Genomic DNA, 21,891 nt, shown 5'->3' with positions numbered 1-21,891 from the left:
TGCCAGCGGAACATGCCAGGACGTCGAGCTCCGTGTGCAGGCGTTTATCAAACCCCTGCTGCCATCATGCCACCGGCCCCATCTAGTCATATGGCCATGCCCATCAGGTAAGGGAGACCACACTGGGAGACAAGGTCCATCGGGGGCCACCAAATAACACTCTGACCAAAATAATGCAGTTATTTGCACATGGAACTGATGAGAAGCACAAAGACTGTCACATTTTTGAGGGAACTGTGCCTCTACAAGGCCCATGAGCCTGGACTGAAGCCTCTGGCTCACTCAAAACAGGTCCTGGCCCGGAACCATCCACCCACAGGCAGCAGGTGAGAAAGCTGAGCTTGGCCCAAGAGCTGCAGCCAAGGGAATACAAAAAAGGCCAGCTCCCCACCAGGGGGCAGAGCCCAGAGCAGGGCACCATTAGGTCCTTTCCCTCCTCACCGCAAGGCGACCTCCGTCTGCTGCAGCTTCCAGCACTGTGGGGCCTCTCCCATTCTCTGCTCCTCCAAATGGAGTTGGACTGTGGGGACCGACCCCTGCCCCGCTTTGTTGTTATTGTTGGGGGAAGGGCACAGATCATAGGTCTTTCTAGTTTATAGGCTGTGTCTGCCTTGCTGGAGAAGGCTCTATACCCCACAGAGCCCAGGACACAGGACCTTATGGTCTGTTTGAGAAGAAGACTGAAATAACTCTCTGGGAGCCAGAGTCCGCTGTGACCCGGACTGGCAATGTTAACCAAGCCCATTTCCCCCACTCCTGCCCTCCGCCACAAAGGAAGCCTGCACTTGCCCATCCCCCCACATCTGGATGGGGGCCGAGGGCCTAATTCTGGCACTGGTGTGGGTGGCAGTGCGGCAATTCCAGGGCTGGCTGTAAGAAATCTATGCTTGGCCCTTGTCCATTTTTCCCTTCATAGCTACCTTCAGTGTCTCAACATGAAAGAGGCTTGAGTCCCTGAGTCACTGACTTCTGTGAAAAACTTGTGGGAAGCCGCTGAGACCTGGAGATGTGTTACTGCAGCGTAAACAAGAGCATCCCACACACCCTTCTCTCTCTCCTGTCCCCTGCACTGAATGGGCACCCCCTGCTACCAGCCCCTAGCCTCCTAGCTCTCAGTCAAGCTTGTCCGTTTGTCCTTGCGTGGACACTGGGAGCCAGGCACTCACACAGAGAGCAGAGGGCTGCAGGGCAGTCCCAGGTCTCCCTCCAGGTTCGTCTCAGGGCCTCTCCAACCCTTCCCATCAGCGTCTCCCAGCCGCCTCTGCCTCGGCTTTGCCTCCTCCCATGACCGGAGCACCTCTTCCACCTCTGCTGCCTGGAGGTGCATGTGTCCTCTCGCTGCTGCCCTCCTCTGGTCAGTGGCTCTGAGGCACAGGCCCTCTGTGTCGGTCAGCTGTTGCACAGCAAGCCACCTAAGAACCAGTGGCTCCAACAGGCCCCTTCCTCTCAGGAACACACAGTTGGCTGGGCAGCTCCACGCACTCCCTCCCTCCGCTGCCCCGGCTGACAGGTGGTGGCTTCCCAGAGCAGCTCTTCTGCAGCATGGACACGAGAGGAGGTAGAGCACAGGAAGCCTCTGGGGACCTGGCACACTGTCACTTCCACCTCATCCAAAGCAGTCTCCACCAGTGACCAGGCCACATTAGGAGGGCGGATGCAGGAAGGGTAAGGGGCAGTGGCTAGCACTTCCCCCAGCACACCCGTGCAGGCCACCAGTCTCAGCACCTCACCAAGGGCAGGCCTCCCGCCCCCTTTCCCTGAGGTTCAGGGGCAACCAAATGCGCGGCTCACACGGGTACTAGGACCAGGCTGGTGGCCTCATTGACTGCAGACCAAGCTCCACAGGAATCGGCTCCCTTACCTCCCACCCCCCTCCAGTGGAACAGGACTGATGAAGGTAAGGTGGGAGAAGGACACAGCCAGAAACCGCATCATGGTACAAATGATAAATTATATTTATACAGTAAATAAGTATCAACAGTCAACACAAGTTCAAAACCAGCCACCGGCCTCTGGGACTGAGAAACAGCTGGGTGACTTCCTCCACCACAGTGCCCATCAGGAGGGAGCATGATGGCACAGGCGCCAACACGCGTGGCAGTGGCCGGTGGCTTCATGATCAGTGCAGTGGGCAACAGGGACATGCACTCGGGATGGCCTGTGCCAGAAGATGGGGTGGGGGGCTGTCTTCTTGGGTCCTGGTGGCCCAGTGGCTGTCATGTTGGGGCCTCAAAGTCGTGTCACGAAGGGCTCTTCTGTTACAAAAGAATCACTGACCCCAAGTAGTCGAGTCTGGTCTACTGACCTGTAAGGCTGGCCCAGACCCTGCACCATCTGAAGGAAAGCACCTTTCTGGGCAAGCATCCCGCCTCCCATCCCACTGCACCTCCCCACCCACCCTTCCCCTGGCAGAAGAGACCAGCCACCGGCTTACCCGAATGGCAGCGGGAGCCTAAGGCCCAGCCCCAGGCCTGCAGTTCTGGCAGAGGGTGGCTGGTCAGGAACTCTATACATGGCTCCTGGGACTGGAGAGGTCGGCCTCAGGAACAGCATGAGTGGGTGCAGTCCTCACTCACAGCCTGCATGTCCCAGCAGCCCGGAGACCATTTAAGATCTCTCCTACACTAGTGCGAAGGGTTAGATCTTCTGGAACCAGAGAGGGGCTGGCAGGTGGTCGGCTGCCCTTAGAACTGGAGGTGAGAAATTCCCACGGTGGAAAAGGGGCCAGAAACGTCCACCAGGCAAGCTGCCCAGACACAGGATTGGGGGAATGTCTCTTCCCTGGGTAAAAGCAAGTTTTTTCTGGTCTTTAATGCATGACGTAATACTTTTACAGTGGTGGGTGAGGTGAGGACAGCAGGAGTTTAGAAGAGGGAGGTAATATTAACGCATGTTTGTTAAAAATCTGTCCCGGGTGAATGACTTTTTTCTTCATCTCCAAAATACAAGAGAATTATTTTTAGGTCTCCAACTTAAAAATAATGTCTGGAGTTAGCAGGTAGGTGGATCAGGGCCAGCCCTGGTCCCTTAGGCCCCCACTCCCGTCTTAGCCTAGGGACTATTGCCCAGGGACCCGTGGGCACAGAAACACCCCCACCCCCATGCCCTCAGGACAACTGCCATTTCCACATTATCCCCATCTTTAGCCTGAGCGTGGATTAAGACAGAGGAGATCACAGACAAACAAGGTTAAAGATGTTTCTTCCATTTCAGATTTCCATTGTAAACAGAAGTCCTTGTTAATCCCTGCATGCCTTTAATTAAAAAAAGGAATTAGTTGATAAAAACTGGTGAGTCACATTCATACATTAGGTTTTTTTCTTTAACTTTCAGGATGTTGGTATATCAGTAAGAAAAATAGCCTCTCGCTCAGGATCTACCCAAAAAGGCTGAAAGTCAATCAGTTTAGTAATTCACCAAAAACAGGAGTTAAAGAAAGGAAAAGGCAACTGGAGGCTAGGATTTTTTGTTGCTGTTGTAGTTTTTTTTTTTTTTTTTAAATAAACATCATCTATGTGTAATCAAATTCCCATATTTTCTTCCTATAAAGAATTTGCTTTAGTTTTTCAATAAGGCATTTTTTTTTGTCATCCAAACATCTCTTCCTTTTAAAATTTTCTTAGAGTTAAAACCATAAATAAGAGGATTTAAACCACTAAAATAACACGTGCCAATATCTTCAATCAGCCAGACCTGGTAAATTCTATCAAAACTAGACAGTTAAATAAGAACCACGTTATAAAAATATTAGCCAAAAAAAGACTATTAGATAATTCTGCAAACTCAAATATGAAACTGTACTAAACAAAATATGTGCAAAGGTACACAAGCATAGAGCCACGTTGGGGGTTATGCTCAGATTAGTTTTAAAGCTCGCTCTAGTGGATTTAATTCAAGAGTTGTCCACGGTGGTGGTGTTTACTTTGAACTCACACGAGTCAAAGAAAAATAAAATATGCACAACCACTTCCCCAAAAGGTCAGTGTCTTATGGAGCAGGTGCTTCATTGTGTCCACACCCAGGACTGCCTGGGGTGTCCCTAGGGCTAGGGGGTGGGGAGGACAAAGATGAGGCCACCGTCCCAAGTCCTGGGACAGGCAATGTCCTGGAGACCCTCTGGCTGAGGCTGGGGGCAAGGGCAACACTGATGACTCCACCTCCTCATCCAAGGCCTCAGAGGGGCCCTGCCAGGGCCTGAGTACTTGGGAGGAGGTGGTGAGAGCAGGCCAGGCCAAGTGGGCCCGCCTTGGAAGGCGAGGGTCTGAGGGTCGGGGCTGTAAAGGCAGCCCTTTCACCAGGAAGCTGGAGCTGAAAAGCCCTAATACCCCTAATCCCCAAACTCTTGGATCCCGTCCCACAGACGAGAGTCCCTGCTCGGCATCCTCCAGCACAGGTGCTCTGGGTGGGTCCCAAGCCAGGCACTAGAGAAGGAAAGGGTTGGTTGTGCCGGTGGCCTGGGCTGCAGATGGGGGGATACCCACACTGCCCACCATGTTCATCGTTGCAGGGCCCAGTGGGGTCAGAGAGGAACCAGTGGCCCCCAGAGCTGGGTGTGGGGCCGTGGAGGTCATCGAGGCCACAGCCATGGACTCCACTCCTGGGCCAGGCCCAAAGGATGTGCTGGTCCCCAGGACTGGGCTCCCCCGAAGCTGGTTCAGCGTCAGCGGCTGGGGCTGGTTCACCTGGAAGGGGTTAACAGGGGCCGAGGTGGCGGGTGCACCTGGGGAGACAGAAGAAGGGGCAGAGGCTGAGCCGTCAGGGTGCGGCCTTCTGAGCTCTCAGGTCAGGGACTGCATGCGGGTGTTCTGGTCCCTGCTGTGCCCTCAGAGCCCGTGACGGTGCCAGCCGAGTCCATGGCAGACATTAGCAAATATCTGCTGACTGCATGAATCTGCACTTTAAGGATGAGGAGATAGAGGCTGTGAGAAGCCAAGTGATTTGTCCAGCATTACAAAGCTGAACAAGGCCGTGCCAGGAACACAGCCATCTCGGGGCACCCTGGCTCCTCTGCAGGGCTGGCACCCAGGACACCTTCACCAGCCATCAGCTGCCACTGCTCCCTCATTCTGTTTGCTGAGGGGGACATGGGACTGGCAGTGTGTGGCTCGTGTGGCAGTGCCCACACTGCACCCAGGGACCCACATACGACATCGCGAAGGCTAGAAGTCCTGCATTCAAGAAGCTGATGCAGCCTTGTCTTTCCCAGTGTCTCCAGAATTTACCTCACACTAGAAAGCCTTTTCTTTGCAAAAGTGTGTGTGCTGCCGGCACCAACTCTTCCAGGCAGCCTGGCCCTACCCTGAGTGGCCTGGAGAATGGCCCTGTATGTCCAGAAGAGCTGCCCAAACCTCCTCCATCTTGGCTGCAGCCCCCAGGGACCATGACTGGTGTGCAGCCAACAAAGCTGTCTCAGGCCTCCAGCCAGGCGCCTACCAAGAGCTGATGGACACAGATGACCACTAGAGCTCCTGCAGGGCCTTCAAGGGCTCTCTGGGCAGAAGAGGCATAAGGCCTCCTGGGGCAGACACAGACTCCTGGCTGGCTGAGGAGCCTGGAAGCTAATCTAGTTCCACCCGGGGAACCACCTCCTCTAAGGGCAGTCATGTCCTCACCCATCGCAGGACCTCGGGGTTGGCCAGGACCCAGGAACTCCAGACACCTCACTTCTGTCCAAGGGTCCCCAACCTCAGCCTCTGTAAGTTCAGTGGTCATTCTCCTCTGCAAGATACTGTCAGGGACGGTGGCCCAAGATCCTCAGATCCCTACATGGTGGGGCCAGTCAGGGGCTGAACACTTGAGGGTGACACATTCCTGCCCTGGGGGACACCCAAGGCCTTGGGAAACATGTGAGGAAGGGGGCTGGGGGGACTTCCTAGAAGGGGGGTCATCTAACTGGGTGTCGAAGGAGGAGTAAGATGCTTTCATTGGGGAAGAGGAGGGAGGACATTCCAGGCAGGGGAAACTGAGTGTGTAACAGCCTGGGTTTGAGGAAGGGCTCTATAGGTTGAGGGGTGCCAAGGGGCTGGGTGTCACAAGGGTTTCATGCACACAGGCAGGGAAGAGGAGAGTGGGGCCAGGCCATAATGGCCCTGGATACCCAATTGAACAGCTGGGGGCTTGTCCAGCAGCCAACGTGGAGCCTTGAGGGCAGGAGGCAGACTCTGGCACCAGGAGTGTAAGCGAGGGACCTGGAGGAAGGCTTGTACCCAAGGGCTAAGTTACATTTTTCCCAAGAGAGGTGTGCTACACGTCAAACCCTGGCTCTTCCTCACCCCTAGCAGCCCACCCAACTCCACCTGCCTTAGAACTGACACTCCCTGAGGGTCTCACAACCGGGGGGCACCAAGTCAGGGACAGCTTCTGCTTGGCAGTCTCAACTGAGAGGAAAGGAGCTATTTCCCACCCATACCCTCCCCACATAACTGACAACGGCTTCCACACCCCACCCCAGGCGGCCCCGGCAAGGGCATGTGTGCTAATCTAGAGTTTCCAGCTAGTCCCACCCCTTCCCTGTCACACAGTGGGAAGAGCCCCCGAGAGGCCTGCTGCACACCCATTCTCAGGCACAGCAGGCAGCCGGATGAAGCCTGGGATGAGAGCCTACCTGGTGCCAGGAAAGGGTTGAGGGACTGGGCTGGTGGGGCGGGCCTGGTCACCAGTGAGTCCAGGTTCACCAGGGCTGCGTTGGGGCCCAGGAAGGACTCAGGTGTTTTCCGGGCACTGCTGGGCTTGCTTGAGGCAACGGTCAGGGGTTGAGACTCAAAGGGGTCAGGGCTGGTAGTTCCATTGTTTTGGGATGGCAGAGAGGTCACAGATTCGGCTGCAAGACAAGGACACATATGGCAGGGTGAGTGTGGCAGGGAGAGCCTAAGACTGTGTACTTAACACAAAACATGGCCTCCTGGGAACATGCCTGCCTGACAGTGCCACGTGACGACACACAGCCAGTCATGGGCTGGGTTAGATAAATCAAGTGTCCATATAACCAAACACCAGAATGCAGGGACAGAAGAATACCTAATGATGAGCAAAGAAAGCTTATCAAAATACTAAGTGGAAAAAAAGCAGGTTACAAAAGAGTGTGTACAGCTCATTCCTCCGGAATACCAAGATGTCATTTTGGGTTGGAGGCTAGGCATGGGCAATTTACTTTTTTGTTTTTTTTAAACATTTTCCATTTACTAAATTTTCCACAATAAACATGAACTTCTTGATAGTAAAAAGAAAGCAAATTGTTTTTTTTTTTTTTTAAATTCAGCCCATAGAGGTGACACAGGCCAATAGAAAAGCGATTGCCATGACAGGATGCTTCATGGTACAGGAGTTCTTAACAACAGTCATTCTCTCCCTCAGTAACCCCATTTCTAGGAATCTGGTCTAAGCAAATAATGTAAAATGTGAACAGGGTTGTAAGCACAAAGAGCTTCACAACAGCATCACTTACAGTAGAAAAACTTGAAATCAACCTAAAGTGTCCTCCCCCAAATGAATGAATTATTGCTGAGCCATACAAAGAGAGATTATATAGCAACAAAGTATTTTTAACAAATTTTAAAGTCATGAGAAAATGTTTTCAAACTGTTAATCCATAAAAGTTGAGGCAAGGGGAAGGACAACTCTATCTGACAACGTGAACTGAGCAAAGAAGACTCAAAAACAAACAAACAAAACAAAAAACAACCAATAACGCCAGTGCACTCCAGCCTGGGCGATCAAGGCTCACTGCAGTCTCGATCTCCTGGGCTCAGGGGATCCTCCCGCCTTAGTCTCTTGAGTAGCTGGGACCACAGGCAGGTGCACACGACCACATTTGGCTAATTTTTAAATTTTTTTGTAGAGACGGGGGTCTCACTATGTTGCCTAGGCTAGTCTGAAACTCCTGGGCTCAAGCAATCCTCCCACGCTGGCCCTCCCAAAGTGCCAGGATTGCAGGCATGAGCCACTGCACCAACAGGGGATGAATGTTTCAAAAGCTGACATGTAACAATGGCCAAGCTGCCTTCTCACTGAGGCACGGAGTGGGAGGCAAGGACAAGTTAGGCTATACTTTGGCCTGCAGAGAAGACACATGGAATCTTATTAACTCAGCAAAGACCCAGAAAAGCAGCACATTCTCAAAGCTGCCTCCATCTCCCGGCGGGGAGCTCCTCAACTGAGAGGCGTTGGAGGAGGTCAAGGGGGTCAAGTGGGGTCATGGGTGCCAGGTTGCTTGTACCTCACACCAGGGCCTAGCCAGCCTTGTGGCTGCAGTTGGTAGAGAGGGCTAAAAAAGAAGGGAGAGAAGGAAGAGACTGGGAGAGAGGTGGGAGGGAAATTGGGGGGGGCAAGCAGCAGAAGCCGACAGGAAAGAAAAAAGAGAGACATTGCCATGCATGGCTGGGAGATGTGGCCCAGAGATGGACAGAGGCTGCCACACCGCAGGCCAAATAGGGTGTGTGAAGAATGCATCCCAGGCCTTCTCCCTCCAGCCTCCAGGCCCACCTTGGCCCACACGCCCCTTCCTTCTGCATTCACCTGATACCCTTCCATCCCAGGGGCACACAGGGAAGGAAAACAGGTCTGGAGACTGGACTTTGGGTCTGCTGGGCTGGAGCTGTCACCTGAGAGGTGACAACACAGGGCAGAGGCGGGCCCCACTGATGCCCAAAGGTTGCTGTCTGGGAAAAGGAGGCCCTCTGAGGACTGGAAGTTAGCAGGAGGAAGGTGAATGGAAGTGCTGGATCAGGCCGGACGTGAGGCCCACTGTGAGCTGGGGAGGCTGGGGCTGTGGAATCTGCACGAAGTCTTGGGGCTTCCTAACCTGGAGACACAGTCCTGGGGGACTCCACCTTGTGATTTTTAACTATTGATGTACGACTTCTTAGAATGAGAAGCTTCAGACTCCCAAGATCAAAATACAAAGAACATGCAGAAAGTTGAAGGGTTTTGAAAACTATTATTTCTGCAATAACTGAGCTGGTCAAATGCACGGAGGATCACAGAAACCACCATCACCTGTACATACCTGTTCTTTTTGAAGTCCGAAGGTTGTCAAATTCAGAAAAGTCATCTTTAATTGTACCATTCAGATTACTGAAGAGCTCAAAGGACCCTGGGTGGACATAGAGGCCAGTGACTGGGAGCACCTCACAGGACTTCGTGGCAACTCCACTGCCCAGTGCACACCCTCAGGATGGGCTGGCAACAGGGGCCTCTCCCCGCTTACCCTGCCTCATGGAGGAGAATTCTGAGAGCCAAAAAGGCAAGACAGGATCGGGTCACCAGTGCGCTGGGAGGGAAGACAGGGAGCCCGGCCTCCCAGGATAGGGTGTGGGATGCTCACCTGCTAGTGCTTCTACCACCCCCACCCCAAAAGGGAAAGGGGTGCTGGCAGTGGTGGAGGCGCATCAAGCTGGGTCTGGTTGCTTGGATAAGGGTCTGTAGGAAGGCACCAGAAGGACTGCCCAGAGGCCAGCCTGCCCAGTCCCCCAGGGGTAAGGACAGGACCCACAGGCTGTGGACCCAGGGCAGTCTCCTCTCTCAACACCCCATCAGAAGCCCCCTCAATTTGGAGGGAGGTACCAGTGCACAAAACCTGGGAACTCGCTCGCACTCACTGTCACACTGGGGTGCCTGGGATCTGGGGATCAGGAACAAAGGTTAAGGGGGAGGAGGGGAGCAAATGCAAGCAAAGCAACAGGGCTGATGCCTAGGAGCCAGGAGCGGCTGCAGGGCCCATGGGCTCTCAGAGGCCAGGCAGAAAAGTGGGTGAGTGAGGGGCTCACCAGAGGCAGACACGGGCTTGGTGGAGGAGACTGCACCCCATGCGTCAGAAGCTGTTTTCCCGGCACTGGAGGCAAGCTGCTGTGAAGCTGCCCAGGGGTCCGAGTTCTTGGGGACAGACTGTGTGCTGGCTCCAGCGGGCACCCCCCATGGGTCAACAGAGGCAGCTGGCTTGGTACCTGTTGGAAGGCAAGGTCAGGGCTCAGAAATGCCTGCAGAGGGTCTGGGCAGCTGGGGTGAGGAGGGAAAAGGATACTGCCGGCCACACCAGGGTCTGTGCCCTGTGCCAGGAGAGACAACCATCGAAAGGGTACTGTCCCATGCCAGCAAAGAGGGACACAGCTGGGGCCCAGGGCCAACAACCCTGGGAAGGGAGCATGCTAGGTCAGGATGTCCCAGGATAGCCTCTCCCTGTCCTCCAGTACTGATCAGAGGAAGCAGCTGAAAGAGGTCTTCTCCAAGGTCCCCACCATACAGGGCGCTTGCAAAGGGCTCCTGAGTTCAACCCCACTTCAATGGACTACCTGAAACAAACCTATCTCCCCACAGAATCCAGGCTCCCTCCCCAGACAAGGGACCCCAGGCAGCCCTCCCAGCTCAGCCCAGGCTCTCTAGAGGCACAGAGGCATCCTCTCCCCACGTGCTTTGAGTGGTTTCTGCTTTCTGACAGAAGCGTACATAAAATGGATGAGTCCTGTATAAAAAGCAATAAAACAAACAGCTACGTACTTACCACTCAACTTAAGCAATAAAACACTTTCAAACAGGGAGTGACAAAATCAATTTAGTGGGTCACAACTGGCTTTAAAAAAAAGAACAGAGAAAAAAATTTAAAAAAAAACCTACAAAAAACACACACACACACACAAAGACTCTAAAACATCTGAGTGCATCTAATGTTAAGTGTCAGTGCTGTGATGTGCATCTTTCATTTATGTGTAGACAGATCTGTGTATATATGAGTACATATAAAATAAAACCCACATCTCCTTCCTTCTTGTGGAGCACTGCAAGTGTTCAGACACCACTGCTGCCTCACAGGGACCAGAAAGTGCCTCCTCAATGACATTCCTACCCCAAACATTGTGAACTATTAGCCTTTCTCTTGCTTTTCCTTCTAGTTTATCTCGTAGGAATACCTTTAGCTAGTTGTGCCTATTTTCTGAATACACACACACCACACATGTATATTATGTGTATGTATGTGTGTGTTTTCATTTATTTATCAGATAGGGTCTCACTGTCACCCAGGCCGGAGTGCACTGGCACAAGCACAGTTCACTGTGCCTCCATCTCACTGCGCCTCCACCTCCCATGCTCAAGTGATCCTCCCACCGCCACCTCCCAAGCAGCTGGGTCTATAGGCATGCCACCACGCCCGGCAAATTTTTTTTCTAATTTTTGTTGAGATGGGGTATCACTGTGTTGCCCAGTCTGGTCTCAAACTCCTGGGCTCAAGCGAGCCTGCTGCCTCAGTCTTCCAAAATGCTAGGATTACAGGTGTGAGCCACCATGCCAGGTCCCTATTTTCCAAACTTAATATGAATAGAAGCATATTGTACACATTCCTTTGTGGCTGGCTTTGTTCACTCCACATTTTGAGAGTCATCTGTGTTGAGGTGGAGCTGGAATTTGTTTTGTTCCATTCTATGAAAAAAAGTCATGATTCCTGTTGAAGGATACTCATTTGGTTTTGCTGCTTGTTCTTGTTCACATGTATACTCAAGTTGCTGGGTCATGGGTACCTCTGCCTTCACTGAGGAATGCTACAAGTATTTCCACATGGTGGCACAAGTTTATGTTCCGTCCAGCAGTGGGTACCAGTCTTGCTGCCCCAGGAGTTGTCTCATAACCTCTCTGATGCTTAGTATTAGCTTACTTTCCCATGTGTGCCAATCTGGTGGGCTGAAAAGTTATTTGATTGTGGTTTTGATTTGCATTTCCCTGTTCTTTAATGAGGCTGTGCATCTTTTCATATACTCATGGGTCACTCATGATTCCTCTCCTATGAGGTGCCAATTTGAGTCTTTTACCGATTGTCCCTTATGATTACTTTCTTCTTGACTCATCCCGGCAGCATGGACTAGAGTCCATCCACTCCTCATGTCATGGTATGCAGGGCCTCCTCTGTCGTAGGTCAAGTCTTCGTGGGCTTATTACTGGGCTCCCTACATTTATCTATTTCCATCCTTGCACATTTTTTTTTTTTTGAGACAGTCTTGCTCTGTTGCCCAGGCTGGAGTGCAGTGGCGTGATCTCGGCTCACTGCAAGTTCCGCCTCCCGGGTTCACGCCATTCTCCTGCCTCAGCCTTGGCCAACTTTTGTTTTTTAACTTGATAAGATTTTAAGATGACTAGAGCAGAGCAGAGGGCCAAGAACAGCCAAAACAAGATTGTGATTTGCTGTATCAGATATCAAGAATTCTCATTAGTGTTTGTGAGGATAATTAAGAATGTGCAAGGGGCCAGGTGCAGTGGCTCATGTCTGTAATTCCAGCACTTTGGGAGGCCAAGGAGGGTGGATCACGAGGTCAGGAGATCGAGACCATCCTGGAGAACACAGTGAAACCCCGTCTCTACTAAAAATACAAAAAAATTAGCCAGGCGTGGTGGCAGGCACCTATAGTCCCAGCTTCTAGGGAGGCTGAGGCAGGAGAATGGCGTGAACCTGTGAGGTGGCGGAGCTTGCAGTGAGTGGAGATCATGCCACTGCACTCCAGCCTGGGCGACAGAGCGAGACTCTGTCACACACACACACACACAAAGTTAAGAAACAAGAAAAATTAAATATTTTGGGGATTTTGGCCAGAACTGCATTGCATTCCAGATCAATTTGGGGAGAAGTGTTATTATAATAGCGAGTTTTCCAAACCAAGACCACATGATATCTCTGCATTTACTTAAGTTTTAGTATCTTTTGGTGGAATTTAATCTTTTTCATTTTTACCCTTTATCTCCCATAGAGATTTGTACGATTTTTGTAAGATTTATTCCTAGGAACTAAGTATTATTCCTAGGAAGTAGTATCTTTTAAACTTTTCATAATCTATTTTTATGCAGAGAAACAACTGTGTATACTCATTTACACCCAACAATCTTGCTAAACTGTTAATTAGAAGTCATTCCAATTATTGATTCTAATAATAATTCAAATAACTCTTAATTCTAATAACTTATCTGTAGAAATTTTTTCATATTCTATGTACAGTCCCATCACCTGCAAATGATGACTGTTTAGTGTCTTCTTTCTAGTCTTTCATACTTTTTCTTTTTCTTGTCTTACTGCATTGGCTAGGATCACCAGTTACACCATCAAATAGAAGTGCTGGTAGTCGGTATCCTTGTCTTGCTCTTGATGTTACAGGATCAATTTTCAATATTTTACCATAAAGTTCAGTGTTAGCTATAGGCTTTTTTCCTTTCAGAAGCCCTTTATCAGGTTATGGAAGTTCCCTATTATTCCAAGTTTGCTAGAATTTGGAAATGAATGGCTAATGAATTTTATCAAATGGTCTCTGCCTCTAAGATAACCAAATTTTTTGTTTTAATCTGTTAATATGGTACATTTGTAAATTTTCTAATGAGTTGGTTCTTGCAAACAAAGTTTTTTTGTTTTTTTTTTTTGTTTGTTTGTTTTTTTTGAGACGGAGTCTCGCTCTGTCGCCCAGGCTGGAGTGCAGTGGCCGGATCTCAGCTCACTGCAAGCTCCGCCTCCCGGGTTTACGCCATTCTCCTGCCTCAGCCTCCCGAGTAGCTGGGACTACAGGCGCCCGCCACCTTGCCCGGCTAGTTTTTTGTATTTTTAGTAGAGACGGCGTTTCACCATGTTAGCCAGGATGGTCTCGATCTCCTGACCTTGTGATCCGCCCGTCTCGGCCTCCCAAAGTGCTGGGATTACAGGCTTGAGCCACCGCGCCCGGCCACAAACAAAGTTCTTCATGAGGTACTACAACTTTTAAAATATTTCCCTGGCTTGGGTTTTGTAATAGTTTCTTATCCTTAAGATTTTTACATCTATATTCATAACCAGATTGGCCTGAAATGTTTGTTCTCACACTGCACTGCCCTTGTCTGGTGTTGCCGTTAGGCTTATGCTAGTCTCATACAATGAGTAGGAATATTCTCTATTTTCCTGTTCCCTTAAGGAGTTTGTGTGAAGGTAGGATTGTTTCTTGAATGTTGTTAGTATTTACCAGCAAAGCCCTCTGGGTGGATTTGCAGAAGGGGAGGATTTTAAAATACTGATTCCATACCTTCCATGATTACAGATTTCTATTTATAGGTTTTCTTCAGTTAGTTTTGCTGTTTCCTTTTTAATTTTATCCATTTTATCTAAGGTTTTGGATTTTTAAGCACAGAGCTGATCAAAGAGCCAGCCTCTCACCCGACGTGAAATCCTGAGCGTGCCGCCAGTTACGCTGTTTCATTCCTAATGCTATTTGTGCCCTTCCTCTTAAAAAAAATTGCTTGCCAGAAATTTGTCTATTACTCTTTTCAATTACTGACTTGTCTTTATGGATACTATTATGTGTTTATGTTCTTTTCATTAATTTCTATCTTTATCCTTATAATTTCCTTTTACTTTATGTCAGTGTAATGCTATTCTAACCTCATTGTATCTTTCTTCTTTACTAATGTGAACATTTAAAGCTATACATTTATTTTACTATTGCTTCAGTTGTCCCACAAATTCTTATGTAAAAATAGATTACTGGCCAGGCACAGTGGCTCACACCTGTAATCCCAGCACTTTGGGAGGCCGAGGCGGGTGGATCACCTGAGGTTGGGAGTTCCTAGACCAGCCTGATCAACATTGAGAAACCTCATCTCTACTAAAAATACAATATTAGCTGGGCCCACGTGGTGGCACATGCCTGTAATCCCAGCTACTCAGGAAGCTGAGGCAGGAGAATTGCTTGAACCCAGGAGGCAGAGGTTGCGGTGAGCCAAGATAGCACCATCGCACTCCAGCCTGGGCAACAAGAGCAAAACTCCGTCTCTAAAATTAAAAATATATATATATATATAAAATATATATATATTTAATTTGGTTTTAAATATATTTGATTTTCCTTATAATTTTTTCTGTGATTCAAGAATTTAGAAGTGTTCTTAAAATTTTAGATGTATGAAGTGTTTTTTTTTTTTTTTTTTTTTTTTTTTTGAGACGGAGTCTTGCTCTGTCGCCCAGGTTGGAGTGCAGTGGCCGGATCTCAGCTCACTGCAAGCTCCACCTCCCAGGTTTACGCCATTCTCCTGCCTCAGCCTCCTGAGTAGCTGGGACTACAGGCGCCCGCCACCTCGCCCGGCTAGTTTTTTGTATTTTTAGTAGAGACGGGGTTTCACCATGTTAGCCAGGATGGTCTCGATCTCCTGACCTCGTGATCCACCCGTCTCGGCCTCCCAAAGTGCTGGGATTACAGGCTTGAGCCACCGCGCCCAGCCAAGTTTTTCTACTTATCCTTTTGTTAACTGATTTTTTACTGTGATCAGAAATTCTGTTATATGTGATACCAATTTTTTGAAATTTGTTGAGACTAGCTTTTCTGTCTAGGACATCATCAATTTTTTCCAAGTACTCTCCATGTGACTACAAAGGATGTGTATTCTCCAATTGCTGGGAACAACAAATTCACAAGCTTGTGGCCTATGCTGCTCAAATTTTCTTAAATCCTTATTACTTCTGAAATGCTCCCCCACATTATTTCCCATTTCCGACACTCTTCATTCTGTCCTGAAGATCTGAGTTTCCATCTGGTTTTCCCTCCTATCAGCCTGAAGAACTTCTTTTAGCATTTCTGTGGTACAGATGTGCTGGCAACGATTTCTCTTAGTGTTTTACTACCAGATGTCATCCTTTCACCTTTATTCTTCAAGAACACCTTCACTGAATACAGAATTCTGGGGGTTGGCAGTTTTTGTTGTTGTATCCAAACTTAAAATCTCTTTTTAAAAAAAATTATCAATTCTTGGAAGAAAGATGATTTTGCTAGCAATGGCTTTCCAGGTTGACCATGTTTTTCTTGTAGCACACTGACGACTCTATGCCACTCAGACATCTACTGTTGCTGTCAAGAAGTTAGCTATCCATTTAGTTGCCATTTTTTTGTAATGAATGGCCTGTTCTCTGTAGGTTTATTTAAGTTATTTTCTTCCTCTGTCGTTCTGCAGCTTCCTGATGGATACGTCTCGGTGGGGATTTCTTTGATTTATCTTGCTTAGGATTCACCAGGCTTCCTGGATCGGAGAAGTAGCATCTTTCCAAAATTCTTGAAAATCCTCAGTCATTTTTCAAATATTAGCTCTTCTGAAACTCCAAACAGATACGTGTTAGATATCCTCACTCTGCTCCCATGTTTACCCCCAGCCACACTGATTCCCAACTGCTTCCCAAATGCCTGGCACCTTCTGGGCCTCTCCGGCCCTCGTATTTTCTCTTCCCGCCTTCTCTGACTCCTCTGGAATCCTCCCCTTGACTTTCTTTTAGATCATTTATCATATAGCACCATAACTATTATTTAACTACAAGTCTCTCATGGACTGTAAACTCCCTGGGGTGAGGGCTACCTTCAGCCCTGGCATCAGACATGAGGGTGGCACCCAGCAAGCTTGTGACAGCCTGGCTGAGCTCTGAGGCTTAGAGAAAGGCAGCAGAAGGTGGCAGCGATGTGTCAATCTCGGAAGACTAGGGAATGCTCCCCTGAGCCTCCGAGACAACTAGTCTCTCTCCTCATTCCTACTCTCATTCCTACAAATGCTTCTCTTAAAAGCCCCAGCTCTACTGCTCAAGGATGGACAGGTGAAAAGGAGACTCCTTGGCTTTCAAAAAGATGAACCAACTGCTAGCCATTCTACACGTAGCTTCATGCCTTCTAGTCTCTGAAATGCTGAATAGCCTTAGGAAGGGACTATTAAGCCATACCAGTCACTATCTTTTTCTTTTTTCTTTTTTTTTTTTTTTTAGAGACAGGTTGTTGCTCTGTCACCCAGGCTGGAGTGCAGTAGTGCAATCACAGTTCACTGCAGCTTCAACCTCCTAGGTTCAAGTGATCCTCCCACTTCAGCCTCCCAAGTAGCTGGGACCACAGGCACACCACCATGCTTGGCTGATTTTTTATTTTTTTGTAAAGATGGGGTCTCCTTATGTTGCCCAGGCTGGTCTCACAGGCATGAGCCACTGCACCTGGCCCACCAGCCACTATCTTGGTGGCCTTTTTCACTTTTGGCCAGGATCAGCTACTGGCTAGCTGTAGCAGCACAGGGAAGGAGAGGAGGAGAGTGCTGCCTTCACTCCTTCCCAAGCTTGCCCCGGCGATAGGGGCCATGCCAGGCCAAAGCAGACGTCAATCTGCAAGCTTCATTCCCAACATCCCATGGACACCAGTGCCTTTTGTTTCCTTGTGGCCTGTCCACTCCTGTTTGGACTCAGGGCTTCTCCTGCTGCTGCCCCGGAACCCACAACATTCTAGAGGCTCCAGAAATAACTGTTTCTATCCAGAAGCTCCTTCTGACACTTCACTCCTCATCTTCCAGCGTCTCATGCAGATCGCCCTCCTCCGGGACTGAAGCTGCCCTTGCCAGGTCCACCTCTGCTCGACATGGGGAAGGGGCTATCAGGAAGCTGAACCTGCCCCCTGCTGGAATCACACTGTAGAGAGAAGCCCTCACTCTAACCCCCTGCAACAGGACACCTTGTGGGTCCTCAGCTCTCTGTCCCAGCTGGAGGTAAGTGGTATGGTGGAAATGATGAATCAGGGAGAGAGCTGATTGCAAGCTGAAGAGCTGTGGTGTGACTTCAGGACTGCCATGACACAACATAGAGGACACGGGAGGCCTGAGGCTCGGTGCTAGGCTGATTCTGGCCCCTGTGGAGCCTGGGGGAGTCAACATCCCTTCCTCACTGCCTATGTTCAGCAGCCCAGCTGTGCCTGGATGACACAGACTGGAGCCTCGTTTCCCCTGCAGCCCTGACCGTGCATCGTCTCCCCTTCACACTATTCCACTCCCCAGCTACTATGTCTTCCCACTTGCCTCTGTCAGGGGACATGCCACGGTTACTTCCAGCCCCCACTCCTGCTTTCTCCTGCAAGGATGCCCTGGTTCTCCTTGGAAGAATTCTCCCCTCACCCACTTCCAGTCAGTCTTGAAAGGGACAGACCCTCCCCTGGCAACAGAGAAGGGTTCTCACTGGTTAAAGTCAATCTGCAAATTGTCCCCAACTCCAATCCCCCATCCCCAAATCCCAGAAATGGTACTGGAGCTACAGAGAAATCTGTTCTCTATCCCCCAGGCTGTATTAACTGGGACTATGAGGTGGGCACCCGAGGCAGCCATTATACTTGCCAGAGCAAAGGCTTGAGCTTCTGAGGTGAACAGCACAGCAAAGGGGGTCTGAGTCTTGGTGGTCACCTCCTAGCCACTGGGTCAAGCTGAGGGCATCCTGACCAAACTGGCTCCCCTGACACACTGTGGGGGGGGGGGGGGGGCACTTGCTGGGAAGGCCCGGCCCCCACCCTGCAGCCTCCATGCCAGCCTGCCATGCAGTTCCCACTCTAAACCCAGCTCAAAACCCTTCTCAGGGCACTCATGCTGCTTGTGTGCATGTAAGACTGCATCTATCCCCCTTGCCAAAGCATGTGCTCCATGAGAACATGGGCTGGGTATGCTTTGCTCCCTGTCCCTGAGAACCAAGCCTGACACACGGAGGGCGCGCTCCATCACTAACTAGTGATTGAAGAGAGGTCACAAGGATCAAGGGAACCACAGGACTTCAGGCTGGCAGGGACTTTGTAGCTTATCTGCATTTCTGCACACTGGAGTTCAGTGACCACTTCTAACAGGTTCTGGATAAATGTCCACTTCAGGGGCTCAGAAACACAACCAGATTAGAGTGGCCCATAATCTCCATCCTGATGATCTAAGACATGGAGATCTCAAGTGTCTTAGACTAAGTGGTATTCAGGCACCCTGGGCCAGGGGGCACCAGACTAGTGGTTCTCAACCACGGCTCTTCTTGAGAAGCTCTTAGGGATTTTAGTAAAATACTGATGCTGTCCTCTTCATACACACAGATTCTGGGGTGGGCCCAAGCATTTGGGTTTTTAGAAGCTCCTGAGATGACTCAAATGGGCAGCCAGGATGCATAAGAAACACTGAGCTCTGGGTGCACCCAGACCTCTCACCAAGCCCTCCCCACAAGTGAGGCCCCATCTGAGGGCCCAGCTCAGACTCACAGGCCTGAGTGGGCAGATGGGTGGTGGAGACAAGCTCTGGCCTCCCACAGTCACCTCGTTCTATCCAAACAACATTTGGTCAGCAGTATCCAGGCCTGGCCCCAGGATGGCCCCTCCCTCTGAGATAAACAGACAGCCACTACAGCCAGTATGCAGGTCACAGGCAGCCATCAATGGCGAGAGACAGGGCAAAAGGCAGGCCTGAGGAGAGGGTGACCACATCCCCAAGTAGAGATGTCTGAGCCATGATTTCAAAAATACGTAAGAGTTTGCCAGGCAGACAATGAGACACAATATAAAGATTAGGCATTTAAGGGAATCCAGGATGCCTGAGCCCCTGCAAAGGCCCTCACCAGAGAGGAGTCTGAGCTCTGCTCCGAGCCCCAAGTCCCTCAGGCTTTGCCTTTCTGACTTCAGCCGCTGCACACCCAGGCTGCCTACAAAAGTAGAATCTGTCCCCAGGCACGGTGGCTCATGCCTGTAATCCCAACACTTGGGGAGGTCGAGACGGGTGGATCACAAGGTCAGGAGTTCGAGACCAGCCTGGCCAATATGGTGAAACCCCGTCTCTATTAAAAATACAAAAAAATTAGCTGGGCATAGTGGTACACGCCCGTAATCTCAGCTACTTGGGAGGCTGAGGCAGGAGAATCGCTTGAACCTGGGAGGCAGAGGTTGCAGTGAGCCAAGATTGCGCCACTGCACTCCAGCCTGGGTGACAGAACGAGACTCCGTCTAAAAAAAAAAAAAAAAAAAAAAAAAAAAAATTTTTTTTAAAAGTAGAATCTGTCCTTCCATCTACACGTACTCTCAGACAGTGAGGTTCTAGACACCTTTTAAACTAACAGGTTTGTATCTTTAAGAGTTAACACAAGGCATTTTAACATTTCTGGAAAAACTTTTTTTTTTTTTTTTTTTGAGACAGCGTCTCACTGTTGCCCAGGCTGGAGTGCAGTGGCGTGGTCTTGGCTCACTGCAACCTCTGCCTCCCCGGTTCAAGTGATTCTCATGCCTCAGTCTCCCAAGTAGCTGGGATTACAGGCACACACCACCCCACCTGGCTAATTTTTTGCATATTTAGTAGAGACGGGGTTTCAGCACATTAGCCAAGGTCTCGAACTCTCGGCCTCATTTCTGCCATACCTGGCCTCCTAAAGTGCTGTGATTACAGGCGTGAGCCACCATAGCTGGCCATTTCTGGAAGAATTCTTTCTACCGTGAGCTCTGCAACATGTGCAATGTCTCCACTACATGAGTTCTGAAGCACTCTCCATGAGCCAGCAGCACGCTGACCCACTATCCAGGACTCAGGGACCAGGTTTCCACGTGAGAACCACACACTCCAGTGGAATGCCACCTGAAACTATTCCAGAGACTCTTCTGACACCTCCAGTTAGTTCTTATGGGCCCTGCTTCCCCTTTAGAATCTGCTATTAAAATAACAAACAAAAGCACTGCTAAGAATTTTAAAACTCAGCAACTGTATCATGCCCAATGTTGAAACTAACAAGTTTTGGCTGAGAAAGACTCTTTTTTCTCTTTTTTTTTTTTTTGAGACAGAGTCTTGCTCTGTCGCCCAGGCTGGAGTGCAATGGCGCGATCTCGGCTCACCGCAACCTCCACCTCCCAGGTTCAAGCGATTCTCCTGCCTCAGCCTCCCAAGTAGCTGGGATTACAAGTGCATACCACCATGCCCAGCTAATTTTTGTATTTTTAGTAGCGATGGGGTTTCACTATGTTGGTCAAGGATGATCTCGATCTCTTGACCTCATGATCCACCCGCCTCAGCCTCCCAAAATACTGGGATTGCAGGCATGAGCCACTGCACCCAGTCAAGAACCTCTTACTCTTATAGCCTGCATAGACAAAGTTGGTCACAGCTCAGATAGCTTTGAACACAGAGTGAAGTATGTGCTTGGATCAAACCCTGACCACCTCCAAATCATCCAGGTAATCATGGACAAGCTGTTTGGCGTGGGTGGGCTCTGTGTAGTTTGCATTCTGCAAGTGACACTGGGGACCCATGTGTGTACAGGACACCGCAAACTGCTGGGCTAAATTCAGACTATACAAATGGGCAAAGCCCCCCAGACACATACACAGTCCCATGGCCAGTGTGACCTTCTTTGCTGTGTACAGGGGAGTCGTGGAAGGCCACACACTGTGGCACCTTGCTTTCTTCAAATGTGACTTGGGACAAAGTCACAAAGTCATCAGCGTTCCCTGAGGGCCAGCTGTGCCCTCAGGGAACGCTTGCTGGCTCGGGGAGGCGCTGGACATGCTCCTCCTCTATGAATGGATAGTAGATCCGCTGCAAGGCTTCTCTCTGTGCTCTCCCTCTCCACGTCCTTGGCAGGGTCCAGGCCATGCCACATACCCAATCAATAAATGCTTGTTGAAAGCTCAAGTGAATGAGAGGAAACGAAGATGGAACCAAGGTTTGAAAGATCAAGCAGTTTCCGGCCTCTTCCTCTGTGGGGCCCATTCACAGGGAGCCTGTGTCCCGGTCGCCTCCCACCCGCCAGCCTGGCTCATCCCGAGCCTCACAGATGCATATTCATGTGCACAGGGAGGCAGTCACAACTGGAGGGTCACAGAAGAACTGAGCTGTGCAGAGGTCACCAACAAGCCAGCAGCACCACCTGCTGCTGCCAGGGCGGAAGACAGTCTCTGTCCCAGCCCAGGCAGTGGGCGGGAGTGCAGAGAGAGGGCTCCAGCCAGCCACGGTCTTCTGAATCAGCAGGCTGTGAGCCCTCCTCAGACCAGGTGGCTGCTTTGTGGGTCTGGAACAGAGGAGGAAGTGCCCCACTGACCTGGCAGGCTCCAATCTCCCTCCTTTCAGCCCTGAGCATTTCCTCCCAAGGCCACTTGGCCAAGCTGCTTCTAGTGCTGCTTG

General features: G+C 50.2%; 1 protein-coding gene across 21 annotated transcripts in view; it reads right to left on the bottom strand.

Annotated features, from left to right (window-relative positions):
- Positions 1-1,931: 1,931 nt before the first annotated feature.
- Positions 1,932-21,891, bottom strand: part of EPN2 (epsin 2) — a 103,387-nt gene continuing 83,427 nt past the window's right edge. For 8 of the 21 annotated variants that reach the window (XM_074018755.1, XM_015437754.4, XM_074018749.1 and 5 more), the window contains 3 exons: positions 9,765-9,941; positions 6,605-6,820; positions 3,185-4,720 (listed from right to left, as the gene is read on the bottom strand). In XM_074018755.1, the coding sequence (XP_073874856.1) occupies positions 4,422-4,720; positions 6,605-6,820; positions 9,765-9,941 (692 nt within the window). In that variant the 3' untranslated portion in view covers positions 3,185-4,421. Of the gene's footprint in view, positions 4,721-6,604; positions 6,821-9,004; positions 9,092-9,764; positions 9,942-15,961; positions 16,070-21,891 lie in introns of those variants that run through there. The other 13 variants (XM_065532860.1, XM_074018750.1, XM_005583092.4 and 10 more) reach the window with 3 other exon arrangements.

This window comes from Macaca fascicularis, chromosome 16 (genome assembly GCF_037993035.2).
Source record: "Macaca fascicularis isolate 582-1 chromosome 16, T2T-MFA8v1.1".
Classification (NCBI taxonomy): domain Eukaryota; kingdom Metazoa; phylum Chordata; class Mammalia; order Primates; family Cercopithecidae; genus Macaca; species Macaca fascicularis.
This window is presented reverse-complemented; position numbering and strand designations above follow the sequence as displayed.